At 41.5% G+C, this 17,527-nt stretch overlaps 1 protein-coding gene across 5 annotated transcripts in view; it reads right to left on the bottom strand.

Moving 5' to 3' along the window:
* The window catches only part of ARMC2 (armadillo repeat containing 2), a 122,121-nt gene that overhangs the window by 85,677 nt on the left and 18,917 nt on the right, over positions 1–17,527 (bottom strand). For all 5 annotated transcript variants that reach the window (XR_012496711.1, XM_019735069.2, XM_074333376.1 and 2 more), the window contains 2 exons: positions 10,064–10,235; positions 2,602–2,809 (listed from right to left, as the gene is read on the bottom strand). Coding sequence is in view for 4 of the 5 variants with exons in the window: in XM_019735069.2 (XP_019590628.2) it covers positions 2,602–2,809; positions 10,064–10,235 (380 nt within the window). In the remaining variant the exon portion in view is untranslated. The remainder of the gene's footprint in view (positions 1–2,601; positions 2,810–10,063; positions 10,236–17,527) is intronic.

The raw sequence follows: 17,527 nt of genomic DNA, 5'->3' as shown, positions 1-17,527 counted from the left end.
ATGGAGTGTTGCTACGGTGCAAACCTGCCAAACCTTAAATGAATCCTTAATTGGACACACAGAGACTTGTAATTGGCACACTGTTTTAAGACAATCATTCAGTAAGTGCTTGAGAGTGTGTTCTCTTTTGGAAAGTTAACTAGTCTGCCAGGATCTTGTTCGCAATGATACCTTGCTTAACAAATCCTTTTTCCATCACAACCAGCATAAAGTTACACTCCAGTCCCTCCCGTGAGTTATCCATATTCTAAATTAAGGGTGGACAAATCAATGTGGTTTCACTGAAATACACTGCTCCTTTCTTTCCCTAGCCCGAGAAACACTCGGCATGACAACAGGCATGTAAGCGCCCTGCATGGGAGCGTGTCCTCACTTCATCTGTCCCCTTTACATGAGCTGCTCACGCTCCCTGTCAACCCATTGTCATCTCATGTCTCTTTCTTTTCTAGTTATGCATCCCCTCCCCTCCCTTCTTCTGCCAGCCCAGCTCACTGACAAGGCTCTTCATTTTCCAGCTTATGGTCTAAAGATGAAAAAATGTTAATTGAGGGTTAAGGCTTTAGCATCAAAACTGGGAATACTCCACTGCATAGCGAAGATCATTTCTTGGAATTATTCACTTAAATGTTTACAAGAAACAATTATTAAGTGTCCCAGATTGATTCACAAATGTAATTAATGAAAGAACTGCTCATAGTTTCCATTTGCTGGTTTGTTTTAATCCTACTGTATAAAATTTTTTTTGGCACTTCAACAACATCCCATCCAATGATTAAAGGAGGTAAAGATTCATAAAGCAAAAATGTTATTGCAAGTTAAACTTGCCAGGGTGTACTGCAAACCCAACTCAGACACGATCATTATGTGATACAAAAGCCATGCTAACAAAACAAAAGGAGCACAGTTAGTGCCAACGCCTCATAATTCTGGACAGTCAGGAAGAAGTGCTCCCAGTCCCTAATTGATTTCTCCTCTGCTGTTTGTGGGATAAAATATGTAACTGAAAATGCCTTTGCTGTCCCAGACTGAGGAAGACATAATGAACTCTGGCTTGCCAGATTGTTCTGCAACATCTAAAGGTTTGCAAAAAAAAAAATCAAATAAAACAGCTCTTGTCTGTTTTTTCCTAGTCAACTTTAATTACTGTAAGGATGGGTGCAGCAGGATAAATGTTTCCTTTTCACTTCAGTGCTGAAAGAGACACAAGTTCTCTGGCTGCCTTTGATGTTTCAGCTCTGAGGTCCGCAGCCTATTCTTATTCACCAACTGGAAAAGATTTGTTGCAATGGCCAGTTTGATGTTTTGTGCTCAATTCCCAAAGTCCCAATTTGAAGTTCGTTCTCTTCCACTTAAGGAGACATTTCATTTTTCCTTTAATTTAAAAAATGTTCTGAATGCAAAGCGACATTACCAGGACTACTAGGTTGCCTAATATAAATCCCACGTGTGTGACACCCCCTCAGGCTGTGTCAGCAGACAAGGTCAGTTCAGCTAAACTAACCAGCTGCCAAGCAGGCAGTTCGGGAAAAAGTTTGAAGCACGCTACATGTGTACAAGCCAAAGTCAGGCCTGAAATCTAAACTGAGGGCAACAAGTACTTGGTCTTAAAATGGCCCATGGAATTTAATCTCGTTAAGCAAATTTGAACTGGGCAGTTGTCCATAATGACCCAATGGAAAGTCAGAGAAAAACATCTTTAACTGAGTGACCCTATCCAGTCCAAGACTTTCTGCCTATCTTAGTATCATTACTGGCTGGGATGAGAAAACAGAGCCTGCTCTCCTCGCTCTCTCCCCACCTGGGCCCCTAGTTATTCAAAGGCTTCTTCAGGTAAACATGAGGGTAAGAATTCACATGGCCCACACAGTGAACATTTCATCACAAAGCCTTAATATGTTAGGAAAATTGCTCCTCAGTTTTCTAGGGGAAGCCCTAGAAAGCCCTAGCTAGGAGCATGGGATGAATTAGGGGTTCCTAGATGGGCAAGGGGTGAAAGTGTCAGTAGGATTAGGGTAAAAAAAAAAGAAGTCCTATCTAGGAACATAGTAGGAAATAAAGTAATTCCTCATCATTCATTTTATGAGGGATTAGCCGAGGGATATCATAGGTAACAGAAACCCACAGGACTCTCCTATTTTAACTATTAGTTTGAAAAATAAATATTTTAACCCAAGTTTCTTCTGGAGAATAAAATAAATTAAGTGTCTACTATTTTGTGGAATTCACAATAGAGAACCAACCCAAAGGGAGGTAACGAGATTCCAAGCCAGGCAAGAATCCCAAATAACACAAACAGAATGATCCGTCATCACTCAAGGGTGGCCTGGAACAGTCCAACTAAAGCAAAGACTTTATTCTAACAGTCCTATCGGAGCAGCATGTTGGCAGGTATGAATAAATGTTTTCTTGAGGATTAAACAGGCAATGATGTTACATAAAGTCCATCCACTATAAGAAGAAATCTTTACTACTCTCATATTGTTAACTTAAAATTTGTTTTCCACCAAAGAGAAAATGTAACTCAATCACCTACATAAGACAGAAAACAAACTGGTAAATGACATAATTATTCTGAGAAAATCAAATAAAAAGAATACTGACCCTCTACTTCTGAGGTAAGATGGCAAGGATGTTGCTTCTTTGGACATTTCCTGCTCCTTGATTTCACTGAAGCCTCCATCATAAGTTAGCTGAAGTGGGTGACTCTTTAAACGGCCAATGGCATTTGATTCTGTTAAACGAGTCCCATTGATTTTCACCATGGAGGTTCCCATCATAACTCTTTCTATGGATTCCATTGTCTTCTTTCCTGTAACAAACAAGGAAATGTTTTGTAAAAGCATTTGTTATTTTAGGAATCACTATCTTTCAGTATTTTTTTTTTCAATCTAAGAATGTATAAAATTTAAAAATTATATGTTATTTATAATCAAGTCTGGAATTGGATAGAACCTCTCTGAACATATATAGAACCTCTCGCCACTATTTTGGGCTTGGCACCATCAATTCAGCAGGTAAACATGAACAGGACCTTATTTCTATTAGCTTACAATCTACCTAAGGCAAACACTTGCATTTAGGATTATGAACTACCTAAGTCCACATATATACTCTGGTTCCCATAATAATAACTCCTCTTTCTAAATTTGATGTTAGTAATTTTTGATTCAAAAGATATTTATTGAGTGACTCCCTGATGTCACGCATTACCCTAACCATTTGGGATGCATCAGTGACAAAAACAAAATCCCTGATCTCAGAAGTCATCCTATATACATCCTAATAGGTGTAAACAGACAATAAGTAATATACACCATAACAAATGAAGTATACAAAATAATAAGTGCTACAGAAAAAAGCAAAAGTAGAAAAGTAGAGAAGGGTAAATTGGGGGCAGGTAGCAATTTTGAACAGGGTGGGCATGGTAGACAGACCCTTAAGGAGGTGAGGCATCTAGCCATCAAATGACAAAGGACAGTATTTCCAGCGGAGGGAACGGCAGGTGGCGTGGCCCAAGGCAGGGTGTGCCTGACTGTTCAAGGAACATCAGGGGTGGAGTATGTGAGGGGGAGAAGAGGAGGAAAGGTGAGCAGAAGGGCCGGGGCCTGACTGTGGAGGCTGGCAGACCACTATGAGGCAATGGAAAGCAGAGGGCACTGAAACCCCTACAGGGCATTGTAAAGGGGAATAAGACTGAGTTGCAAAGGATGCCCAATCTCTGAAATGGGATGTCTACTACGTTTATGACTGCAAATTCTAGACTTTAATACAGCGCTGTTTCTTTGTTGACATTAGGAATAGCTTATCCTTAATGCTGCTACTATACTCTAGTCTGTGATAAAATATTTTTATCTGAAGGGGAAGGGGGGGGATGAGCTTCATACAGAAAATACTGTTTTGCAAGCTTTTCCAAAATGACTCCAGGTTTCCTTTTCCGCACTTGAACCAACAAACCAATAAAACCCAATAATACTACCCAGTCTACTCCTCTGACCAAGCTCCCTACTTTCAAAATACTGAATTGTGAAGCTAAAAGGAAACTTAGAGATTGGCTAGTCTAAACTTCATTTTTCAGATGAGAAAACTGAGAACCCAAAAAGTGAAGTGACTAGTTTAAGGTCACAGACGAAGTTTGTGGAGAGCCAGGACTACCTGGTGGGTGAAGTGTAGGCTTTGCATTCCATCAGACTTGGGGTCAAGTACAAGCTGTGTGATGTAGGCAGGTCACTCAACTTTTTTCTCACCTTCCTCAATGGTCCCCAATGGTCTTGGGGATGAGGTGAGAACTAAATAACGTGGCCTAGTAATGTGACCCATATGGGGCTAGCAGACTCAAAACCTGGAAGTTACTGTCATTATAATTAATGGAACACAAGAATCCTGACTTCTGGCCCAGGGCTTTCTCCATGGCGCCACACTACCTTAAACTACTTTACTACTGAATTACAAAGCACGTGTTTTCTTTTATACTACAAAGCATCTGTAGCTCGGGCGTGTTTTTAGCATTTGTGTCTTTCATTCACTTCATTCCATAAAGATTTATCCAGTACCCACTGCTATGTGCCAGCTGCTGTTTCAGGTGCTGGCGACCCAGTGGTGAACAAGCAGTCCCAGCCATCATGCAGCTACTGTTCTAGAGAAAAACACACCCATACTCATAGGGGGAGGAGCTGCAGCCCCTCTATCTTCACAGTCTACTGGAGCAAGCTGCTCAGTGACTACTACAGTGAAGAACTGCCCTGGGGCTCACTCTTACTCCCGATGGATGTCCACCATCCAACTAAGCATGAATAATGATGCTCTGTGTCACCCTGGCAAATACCTGCAGCACCCCGTACTAACCTTGCAATGGATCATGGGTAAACTTCAAAAGGATTCCACAACCAGCAGCATACCCATGCAGGAACAGTTCCATTTCACAGATCTTTCTCTAGCAACTATATACTTGACCCTGTTTAAGGCTCTCGGGCTACAAACAGAAAAAAACCTCTTTATCTACTGAAGTTGCTCAGTCTAGTAAGAGAGACAGAGAAGTAGATGTGTGTGAGGAGAAAAATGCAGTATAGTGTCACCTGAGCCAGGTAAGGAGGATACAGAGAGCGGGGGAGTCCTGAGAGGTTGGGAGTTGGTCAGGGAAAGATTCATAGAAGAGGTGGAGCCTGTGAAGCATTTTGAAGGGTTAACAGGAGGCAAAAAGGCGTTCTGAGAAGGAAAACAGCACTGAGTTGGAGCCCGCTTCACGTGCACACAAGCTGGAAGCTGGACAGCCCAGCAGGACCCATGCTCAGAAGGGCCTTGTGCTTGGTTTAATGCTTTGCTGTTGTCATCTTGAAATTCTGAATGTTTTAACAAAGAGCTCCACATTCTTATTTTGCACTGGGCCTAGCAAATACATAGCAGGTCCTGCAGGAGACCTGAAACAGCAGAATGAGTGTGGGGCGCTGCAAGGAGTTCCCTATTACTGGTGCACAGCCTGTGGGGTTGGGGGAGGCAACGTGCAGTCGCGAGAAGGGCCTGGAATGTTAGGCTGGGGCCAGATCACAACAGAGCTGTACATGCTAAGGAGGACGAACTGCATCCCCTAGCCCAGGAGTCAGCAAACGACAGCGCCACCAAATCTGGCCTGCCTCCTGTTTTAGCATAGCCTGCAAGCTAAGAATGGTTTTTATATTTTTTAATGGTTGGGGGGAAAAAAATCTAAAGAAAAACAGTATTTTGTAATGTGATAATTATATGAAATTCAAATTCAGTCTATGGTTGCTTTCCCACTACAATGAGTAGGTTGAACAGACTGTATGACCCAGAAGGTCTAAAATATTTATAATCTGGCCCTTTCCAGAAAAAATCTGCCAACTTTTGTGCTAGGTCAGTGTTACCCAAACTGTGCTCCCCAAAAGACAGATCCCACAGCCAAGCAGACTTGTGAAATGCTGGGCTGAATTAAAATTAAACAGGTTTCTTTACCAGATGGCTCTTTCAACCCTTTAAATATGCTCATGTGTATTACGATTCTCCAAGAAGAAGAGAAAGGAGGCAGACTTATTTGAGCACAACCCTTTTTCTAAGGAAAAGCTATTCATATTTTGCTAAAATGTTCCCTGGAATTCATTTGGCAAAAACACTCCTTTAGGCACAGGGGGTTTTCAGCAAGAAAATGACGCAATCTGATTTTTATTTACTTGCTGACCTGTTGCCCTTTGTGGCATACACAGAAAATGATCGTTTTTTTTATGGTCCACTGAGATAAAGGGATAAGGCTGCTGCTCATTGCCATGTGTGGCTGGGAGCTTGGCTTCCCCAGGCTCTGCTGGCTGCTCCGAGGGTTGAGGGTCCTGTGCTGACTCAACCGCAGCCTCCAGTGAGCTGAGGGTGGAGCAAGACAGGAGGGCTAGAAGACCAGAGACAAGGCAAGCGGTGACAGAGGCAGCGTGGCAGTGGTGGGAAAGGAGAATGCAGACCGCAGAGATAGTTAGAAAGCCCACTAGGAAGCCCACGGAGGGCGTGGTGATGGCAAAGAGGACAGGTTGGGTGAGAAGGTGGAGGCTGCACTGAGGTCTCCGTCTGGCTTGAATAAGTGGGGAGGTGTTTGCTAAATTGCCCCCTCCAGCCAAAAACCCTACTTGAACACAGAGCAATTCAGCTGCTGGCCCTGTGAAGATGACTACACACATCTCTTCCCCTTTCATTTTCCTAAATCAGAAATTCCGAAGCCCTGCCTGTGGCCGTGTCAGCTACAAATGACCTCACACCAAAGGGAGGGACGCACCCTCTGTCTCCATGCACGGTTGCCTTCACAGTTACCCAACAAAGGATACCTTTTCTAAACAATAGGGACTCTGAGACAAGCCCAGGGAGCTCCTGTACAAATGACAGCGATTGCAAGGCTAGAGCGCTAAAATGTATTTTTTTTAATTGGGCAATGGGTGCTTTTAAAACGACAGCGACTTTTTACTGCCATTGTTTCCTAAGTGCTGACACAGACCCCCGGGATGATGAAAATAGTGAAGTGGGCAACTGCAAACAGGGTGGAGGAAAGAACCACAGCAAAGACATGCTTTGGTGCAGCCTGGAGTCATGAAGATGGCCTCAGTGCTGGGAAAGGATGCCGCGGACGGCACCTCCCAGAGCACAGGTGAGGTGCCGTGGCTCAGGGCCAGGCAGCCCAGGGGGAAGGAGCTGAGCCATGCGCGGAGCACAGAGACGAGGCTGGTGGGTGAAAGAAACAGCCATGTCTTCAGTCACTTTCACAAAGACACAAACAGCTCAGCAAGCAGCAGGGTTTTCAGTGTGAGCTGCCGAGTAAAATTCATTCAACAGGGATGCAGCATTCAGGTTCCGAAGCCAGACACCTAATGAACAACAGGTTAGTAACCCTCATACCAGCTCTGCTGTCCTGTTTCTAAGAAGTGACCCTGTTTCCATATGAGTCGGACTTCACCCCCAACCTTGGGCTCCAGATCCCATCTCCTTCTCATCTTGTCAAAGACTGCTTCTGCAGTGACCAGTCCTTTCTGATTTAACTGGTCTGACGTGGAGCCCTACTATGGAATGCTCTAGAAGTTCCTCAGGTGATTCTAATGTGCAGCTACAGTTGAGAAACATAAGTCAGATAATGTCTCTCCCTTGCTTAAACCCTGCCCGGGGCCCTGGCTTTTCACTGTAAGCAGAATAAAGTCCAGGCCATTTTCCCCTGCCCAGCCCAGCCCTGTGGCCTCAGCTGCCTGCACTTTATCCTGCACTGACCACCTTCAAGCCACAATGGCCTTCAGGACCTCCACCACCCGAGGCTGCGAACATCTCGGGCCTTGCTGTCCCTACAGCAAGGTACTTGTCCACAGATTTCCATATGGCTGCCTTCTTCTCATTATTCACACCTCTACTCAGATGCCACCTCCTCCAGGACACCTTCCAGAGCCATGAGCTAATGCAAATTCCTCCTGTCACAGTCACTCTCCATCGCATTATCTTGCTTATCTCCTTCACAGCACTTGTCAGAACCCAAATTATCTTATTTCTTTGTTTTCCTGTTTAGTTCCTATCCCCCTCACTAGACTGTAAGCTCTTTGAGGACAGGACTCTGGTGGCCTAGAATGGTGCCTGGCACTTAGTAGGGCTACAATAAGTATCTGATTGACTGACTGTTAGAAAAGAATTGGGACATCAAGATAAAGCAAGTTGCCTAATTATATAGAGTCATCCCTCCATATCCATGGGTTCTGCAACTGTGGATTCAACCAACCGCAGATCCAAAATATTTGGAAAAAAATGTTGCATTGTTGCTAACATGTGCTTTGTCGTTAGGTCTATGATGGTTGCATCTATACTGAACATGTACACATTTTTCTTGTCATCATTCCCTAAATAATACAGTGTAACAACTATTTGCATAGCATTTATATTGCATTAGGTATTAGAAGTAATCTAGAGATGATTTAAAGTATATGGGAGGATGTGTGTAGGTTTTGTGCAAATACTACGCCATTTTATATAAGGGACTTGAGCATCTATGAATTTTGGTACCACAGGGGGTCCTGGAACCAGTCCCTCACCAATACTGACTATACTCCATTACAACATGGCAATGCGATGCACACACCCTGTACTGCCTGTCTTTTCCTTTCTCCCCGATTCTACCTCGTCAGTTATGTCTGGGATCACCAGGGATCACCAGGAACAGACAGGAAAATAGGAAGTGGGCTGGGAGACATGGGGAACTGCAGCTCATATCCCTGGCTAACGGGGGTGGGTTCTACTTGGCTCCAATCATTCCCATGGGGGCCAAACAGAAAGGGGACCCAGAGCTGCCATGAGACCTTCTACGTTTAAACGTTGCAGACTAATGAGAAGAAAACACTCGTACGTCAAAATAGGATACTCAGGTGGTGGCTTGTAACCTTGACCTCCATCCTCAGATTATCTCCCCTCTGCGACTATAGACCCCTCCTTCTTCATCAACCTGGACTAAAGGAGGGTCAGTTCTGTCAGCCCTTGGTAAAGTGATTTTAGAACTTTTTAAAACTACGCAGAGCAATAATACATTTATAATATTTAATATACATACACTATATAATAAATTTATAATATGACCCTGAACACACATGTACGTGTCTGAAGTAAAGTCTCTTGAAGCAATACTCACCTTTATTATCTGCAATGTACTCTGATGTATCCATTATATTCTATTCTAGTTAATTTTTTAAAATGCTGATGCAATCCACTAAATTGATTGTCATCTAACGGGATATTTCATGCAGTTTGAAAAACTCTTAGCATGCCCTGGACAGGGAATGATTCCAATTCTTGGGGGCATTCCTTAGAATTCCACGTTTTTAGTCTTTCCATTCCCAGGTTTAGGTATCTAAACACGGCAATTCTGTCACAGCAGGAAAAGCCCCATTCAACTTTTGCTTATATTTTCCCATGGGATCAAATAGGTATTTTCAAAGATCCAAGCTTAGTGTACATTATATGAATTTTAAATATGCCTAATGAAATTAACAACTTTTTGAATTCAAATTTTAAAATCATTTATTTCCAATATAGGTGAACTCATTCATTAGAAAACCCTTATCCTAATATTTATTTTTTTACCAAGTAACGGTATTTTTAAAAACTGTGTTATTTAGATATTTTTTATAAACACCCAGAAAAGTATACCGAGGGTGTCAAAAAATGTATACAAGTGGATACTTCGGTCCACGTTGCTCAAGCAATAGTTCGCAGTAATCAGAAATGTCTGGATGCTGACGGTAACCACTTTGAGCACCTCTTGTAATTGCAGATGTCAAATGTGACTTGTATTCATCTCTTGTTATTAGTTATATTGAGTATTACAACTTGAATACAGTTTTTTCCTTTCTTAAAATGTGTACACATTTTTTTGGCACTCTCTGTATATATAAACAATGTTTCTTATCAAGCTTTTGCACAATATTAACTAAGTCTCAGTTAAGGTAAAAATCATGTGGGGTTTGATAAAATTATATAGAAATAACTTTTGTGTGCAAATTCAAGAAACATGCCCACCCCCAGGTTTTAAAGATTGTTTCGCGCGCAGCCTTACGCTCAGTGGGAGGAAGCGTCCTGTCAGGCAGATGAGCCCCCTGGGAGGCCGCCCTGAAGAAACGTGCCCGGGCACTGCTTACTCTTCTAATTTTCACAGGGTCCACTGGGGGTTTAGGAAACGGAAGGCAGGGATCTTTCTTTGTGGTGGGAGATGCCGGAGCTTTCGGTTTCTGGAACGAGAGTTTTTAAAATGATGGGCATAAGTTTCTGTGTCTCAAATAAGTCTCACCACCCTGGAGCTGACAATGACACTTCCAGAGAGCACTGGGCTTTTTCTGCCTGGTTTCATCCTGGCCCCTGGAGTCTACCGTCTCACTGGCCCATCTTACTTAATGCGTTACATAGATAACACTTTTTTATTGTTTTTGTCAATTATATTGCATTAAATACTCTGCTGTCCTGCTTAGTGTATTTGGGGGGGGAAAAACAACAGTTTATCTGTGCTAGCAGATATCTATATCTATATAAGAGACTATAAAATTCAGTAGAATATATTCAACATGCTTTGCAAATTTTTGTGTTCAATTCAGCTCAGAAAACATTTATTAGGTATCTGTATGTGCCAAGAACTATGTGGAATACAAATACCACTTTTACATATTTTGGCCTCCACAGAAGTATTTTTAATGATATGAAAATTTTTAAACAATTAAGAGTCACCAAACATAAGAGCAAGAAGTTGTTTTAGACTTATGATATAAACATGTTTCACTTTCTATGTTTCCAGAATTCTATGCTGAGTCCCTTAGAAAATCAACACTACTGGCAAAATTCCAATTCCTTAAAGAGTTTTAAAAATACCTCCACCAAGTACTGCGTCACCCAGCGCACCCTCTGGTCTAACCTCCAGATGGCAGTGGCCTCCGACCCTGGGTCAGAACCTCACAGAGGCCTAAACACCCACTTTCCGTGTTGCCGGGTGGGCCATGCCTTCCTCCCTCCAATGTTAGCACGATGATCTGTCTATGAAAGTGCAATTTTACGGCAGCAAGAGTTGTTATCTTTCGAAACAAAAATAATCAAGTTTGACTTCCTAAAGTCACTTACTTAATATGTGAAATGACTGACTCTCAATCTAATATGCTAATAATTTTTTTAAAAATCCAGTATGAAATTCAAGTCAGATAATTTGGAAAAATGGGTAAGGTCATCTGTCACATACGACACACAATTGCAAACACCCATTTTCTCATATACATTAAGAAAACATTGGCATTGATATTAGAGTTCTCCTTCCAAGAAGTTGGCTTATTGCAATAATGATAATATTTTTCAAAATATTTCTTATATCCTCTTGTTCATTTGCATCTGGAATCAGTTCATAAACCACATAACAATCAGTTATGGCTTTAGAGACACAGGCTTCTAACACACAGTTAGAAAAAGAGTAAATAAAATAACTAGCGTACTATAGAGAAAGAGTAAATGACTTTGAGCTCAAACAGATCTGGAGTGGCAGCCACTTGCTAGTTATAAGAACTTAGACATGACATTTATGTCTCTGAACTTGCCCAGGTATCAAATGGAGTTTGTAGTCCTCTTCTTGCATCAACATTGATGTATTTACAATTCCAGTTATGGAGACTCAAGAAATGCTAGCTCCCTTCCCTATGTAAGTTACTCACTCTTTAGGGGATTTGGTTCCAAGTTACTTTTAGTCTTGGAAGTCTCAAAGCCAAGGCCCTGACACAATCTTGCTGGAAAAAAAAGTCTTGAATTCAGAGGTGTCTCTTCTGAAGGAGACAACGCTCACTTGTCTGTATAAGTTGTGCTAATATTTGTTTAATAAATAGTCACTTTACTTTTCAGTCTCCCTAATTTGTTGCAAAACATTCATAAGAATGTGACTTAGGCCATGAAGCTAATAGTAACAACCGCAGCTAAGAATATAATACGGGAACATAAGTGCTTTAGACACAATTATGAAAAATAAGATACATAAGGATAATCTCATAGTGAACATAGATAGCAGGTTTCTTATCTCAAAACGTCTGTGCTCTGCAGGTACTTTAAGTCTGAAAACAAGAAGTCTGCCAAATAATAATAATGCAGATAAAGTAGATGTTTTCTTGTACAGATGCCTTAACTGTTTTACATGTGTGGGGTACTAAATAAATGATCTTATAAAAAGGGAAAATACAGCTTTGCAAAGCTAATTTTTCCCAAAAGAGAATAACTGAATAATCTCTGGATGGCAAGATAATGCCCCTTAACTGCTCCTTAATAGAAGACATTATTTTCCTACCACAAAATTAGTCATTGTTTATATAATGAGAAATTAGTTCCATTTTACTGCTGACCTTTACTAAATTATTTATCCTATTTAAACATATTAGCTCACTGGACTACTTAAAATATAAACTGATACATGTTTATATTTTAGGGAAAACTACTAAACAAGCCATCAGTTTCTGTCATGCCAGGTTCTATAAAATGTTCTTCCACTTTGTAGAGCAAAATGGCTTTTATGAAGCAAGCCCATAAAAGTTTTCTCTTAAACAATTAACGTCATTTTAGAATTCAAAGAATGGTGCAAGTAAGTTCAGAGCTTCGCTTGAGAACCTTATCTCCCTCACGTTTTGTGTCATGACACGAAACAGTGACTCGAGTATAATCAAGGGCACTGGGAAGTCAAATTTAACATTTGTTCTGGTTGATAAAACTGCTAGAGTCCACTGAAGACTGAAAGACTATTTTCATAGAACCAAATCAAAGAAGACAAAATTCCTAGAACATTGAAGGGCTCTGGCTGGCCCCGACGCCTCCCAGCAATGTGGGCCCTGATCACCTTCTGACATGGCTCCTGGGGATCACCAGGTGGGAAGGCAGGGTCCCCCCTATTCTACACAAAGGCTGGAAAAGGGAGTCTACAACATCCCAACCCAAAAAGTTATGATTTAATTGGTAAAGCAACAGATCTCTCTCTCTCTCTCTCTCTCTTTCTCTCTCTCTTTCCGTCTCTCTCTCCCTCTCTAAAAGACCTCTTGGAAGTTTGAAAGCAAATATTAAAAATCCCCCCAAGCACATAACCTTCGGATGTGGCGACTGTATGTGCATTCCTATTACCATGATTCTCTCCACAGGTGCTCTGGGCTCCTCTGTCACTCTCAGCATGAGACTTGCTGCTGTAATGTTACTGTTCCTTTCAGAAACAGTGAAAGAAGAAACACTTCTCTGACAATCTCATTCTGTTTTTCCTTACCCTGGATCTCTCCTATCGTCAAGGTACATATAAGGCTTCTAAGTCCCTTTCTTTTAAAAAATATATTAAATTTTGTTTTACTTGTCAAATACTTGGCAATTGGTTTCTGTAAAATATAAAAATAATAGCTCAAGCTGATCTCTGCAGTGAGAAGTCTGAACAGCAGCCACCATGGGGAGGCAGTATGTGCAATGCTGGTAATGGTCTGTTTTCCTTTTTGAATCCTGGTTATTCAGCATGTGGAGTTTGTGTAAATTGATCAAGCTGCATTCTTAGGATCTGTGTCTTTTCTGTATGTCAATAAAAACGTTAATAAAATACCTGGAGCTTAAATAATGAGGCTTTGTAAGGTTAGGAGACGTAGGGAGAATTCTGCTTTGACAATAATGATGAAAGGCAAAATTTCCTATTTATTCACATGGTCACATGTCTTTTCCTACTTTATACAACCCACAGCATGACAGCAGCGGTTCCGTGTATATAAGTCTGAACACCAGCTAACCAGAGCAGCCGAATGAAAATAGGAGTACCTGCCACCACACAATAGCCGCACATCTCAGAGCTGTCATGGGAAGGTGGGGAGCTGCTAAGGAGGAAAAAGATGTGCCCAGGCATTCCTATAGAGCAGGAAGATATAAACGTTAATGGACTTCCCCGTGTTCTAAGATACAGGGGCTAACAGGAATCCTGGTGCACTAGTCAAGCTGGCCAGCCACGGCCTGAGTGGTCAGGACCAGGGGCATCAGTTTTTCTATCATCCTCTGAAGGTCAGGTCATCCCTGTGTAGGCAGCCCACAGCCTGCTGGAAGGTGTGGAGGGGAACACAGGCCAGAAATGGGAGAGAAACAGAGAGAAGGGCAGGCCTGCAAGCGCAAAGGGTTACCCTGATTTGTTAAATGGAAGAGCTGGAACGAGGTGCTCTCTGAGTTCCTTCTCTCTGTCTGACTCCTGGTTGGGGTATTATAAAAAGGCAAACTAGCCTGAGAAAGTGTCCTAGATCCAAAAAGTACTGACATTCAATTAGTTAAGTCTTCACAAATTCTTTCAGCAAGTGTGTCCCTGAACTGTGAGATACTCCACCCTACCCTCCAGCTGTCGCCTTTATCCCCCGTCCTCTCCTTCCACTCTGATTTCCCCTTATCTCTCTCTTCCCTCTGTCAATTTAGTGGTTACCAGAGTGAAAGGGTTCATTAAAAGGTGAAGTGTAAAAGAGGAAAGAAGGTGGAAGGGCAGGTGGCATGAGGCCACTTTCAGAATTTTTTGACTGGGAGCTCCAAACTGTAACTATTATTTAAAATGAAACATACTTAAGACCCTCACATAATCCACTATAACAAAAATATTCCAAACTACAAGAGTTATTTAACTTAACGTGGGGATTTCTTAGCCCACTTTTACTTTGCACACAGCACCCAACCAACCATTCTGCAGTAAAGAAATTTAATTGCAATGACCCTACACAGAAGCAAATGCCAACTTTATCTTTGCATAACAGCTATTCCTACAGTCCAAGAACTGCACACGTTTGACAAGGACCAGGTTACCTCCGGAAATAGATTTTTTAGGAAAGAGTAGGCAGAAACTGAGTGGGTCCCAAAAGACTACAGCAATTATTAAAAACACTTCATAGAGGCCAAATGACAGAATCGTACAAGAGAATCATTCTACAACCAGGCAGACCCACTGGGCTGCCAAACCGGGGGTCCTCTTTCTGTAGTGAGCTCAAAACCCAAGGCTGTAGGTGCAAGAAGCCACGTGTCAACAACAATGGCTGGCTGGCAAAATATTCATCGCACATTGGTTCATGCGTAGTATTCTAGAATCTTATTTTTGTCATCTGCAATACAAGAACAGGCGTAATCTTCCTCACAGAGGCAGACTGAAGAATGTAAGATATACTTGGAGATAATTGGGGTCATTTGGATACGGATTATACATTAAATGATGCTACTGAGCAATGGTAATTTTCTGAGCTGTAATGATAGCACCGCGGTTATATAGGAAACTGTCCTTGTTCCTATGAGATGCACACTTACATTTTTATGGATTTAAGTTGTCTAAAAGTAAGTCTGCAACTTACTTTCACATAGTTCATCAAATACACACACACACACACACAAACAGGCACACACATATACAGCAATAAAAATTGAGAAGCAGCTTCAGTGACACCCCAATTCCATAAAAGTCTAAGGACTTGGTATCACCAGGTATTTGTGGTTGCAGGGGCACCAGGGGTGTGGAGCCTAAGATAAGGAGGACTGGCTGCAAGTCTGTGGGAGCCCTTTCCTCTCAGCTCCACAGTCAGGCCACAGAACCCAGGAGTAGATGGCAGGTTTTTTGTCTCAAGTATCAGGCTAACCAGGCACAGCCGAGGGTCAGAATACTTACTGTAAACACAGATATTAATGGAATACTTATCTATTGAATGCTAGGTATTCCTACCTTCTTCTACCTGGAAGTTAGCAGCCAGCCTTTATCTTCCAGGCAAGAGCTTGAAAGATACTTCTACAGAGAATTGACTAGCTCACAAGGAAAGCCCAAAAGATACTGCCATTGGGATTTTCACAAACAACGCAGCCCAGCAGACCTCCTAAATGTAGGTGTGGGTAGGTATCACTTATGGGTTGACCAATCCATTCCACATGCTTCCACTGTCAAATAAGGGCAGCAAGAGAAGCAGCATGAGCTATCAGAGGAGAGTCTCTGATATGAAAAACAGAGACCCAAACAAATAGAAAAATGTAACAAGACACAGAGGAAAGACCATGTGAAGACACAGAGGAAAGACCATGTGAAGACACAGAGAAAAGATGGCCATCCACAAGCCAAGCAGAAAGGCCTCAGAAGGAATTAATCCAGCTGCCACCTTGATCTCAGACTTCTAACCTTTAGAACTGTGAGAAAATAAATTTCTGTTAACACACACGTGCTGCAGATTTTAAAGGAAGAACAACTAAAAAATGAAAACTATCATTAATACACATAGATAAGATGCTATAATCATAAAACAAGAACAGAATACTACATATTTAAAAAGATAATTTAGAAGGGGTAAAAGCTTTTGGAAATTAAAATTATGACAGCAGAAATGAAAAGAACTCAATAAAAGGATTAGAGAATAAGATTTCTTCTAAAAAAAAAAGATGAGAAACAGAAAAGAGAAAGTAAGAAAATTGGAGTGCCACTCCTGTTCGGATCCCACATCCGAATAATAAATTCCAGAAAGAGCAAACAGAACAGAAAAGAGGGGAAGACACAGCAAAATAATTCAAGGATATTTCCCAGAGTTGAAGGGCAGGAGATTCCACATTGAAAGTGCCCAGCATGATGGATGAAAACGGACAAACACAAAGGCCCGTTATCATGAAATTTCAGAACACTGGGAACAAAGAAAAATCCTTCAAACTTCTAGAGAGGAAAAAACAGCTATCGAGGTCTCAAATAATTGACTTCCCATACACCCTTTTTCAAGAAGTTATTGGAGGGAGTGTTCCCCCAAAACAAGCGTAAATCAAGAAAGAGAAAAACTTGGGATACAGAAAACAGGGAAGCCAGCAGGAGAGGGAGGAGAGATAGATGCCCAGGGCAAGTAGTCCAGGAGGGACTGTGGAAAGTTCTCCTAAGAGATGAATCAACAGAATACCTCCTGTGAATGAATATACGAAGGAGATGTGGACCACTGAGGAAGAGTCTGGGTTGAAATAGTACTAATACAAAACTGAAAAAGCCAGGCGATTATTACTGCCAGGAAAAACAAAAAGTGGTGCAGGGAAAGAGAAGCAATCATCATTAGTTCAAGGTTCCGCTGTAAAGTGTTTCTACAATCACAGTCTGAGAAAAGGGATCTAACCGAAATGAAGAAATATCTATACAGAAAGCGGCGGTGAAGACAGAAACGGTGAATGTGTTGTGAGGAGGCATGGGAGGACAGACAAGAGTTAAATCTTCATCTTCCGTAGCAGGAAGTCATTAGCTAATTCCTCGAGCTCATAAATCATAGAGCAGCAAGACACTGTGTTATTTAGGAATTTGGATGTAAATACCAAAAGAATGTGCCAAAAGAGTTTAAAGCAAGAGCCTCTGGAGAAGTGAGAATGAACAATAAGGGGACAGGAGACTGTTGGAGTTGTTTTTGCAGCAAATCTTTGAGTCTTTATGTACATGTATTTATCTGTACATATAAATAGTAAAACAAATAAAGTAATATATATGTATAACTCTTTTAAAACATGTTTAAACATTTTTTTGCCAGGTTAC

The sequence above is a fragment of the Rhinolophus sinicus genome, linkage group LG05 (assembly GCF_036562045.2).
Source record: "Rhinolophus sinicus isolate RSC01 linkage group LG05, ASM3656204v1, whole genome shotgun sequence".
NCBI classification, from domain to species: domain Eukaryota; kingdom Metazoa; phylum Chordata; class Mammalia; order Chiroptera; family Rhinolophidae; genus Rhinolophus; species Rhinolophus sinicus.
The sequence above is the reverse complement of the archived record's forward strand: the minus strand, read 5'-3'. Positions and strand labels throughout refer to the sequence as shown.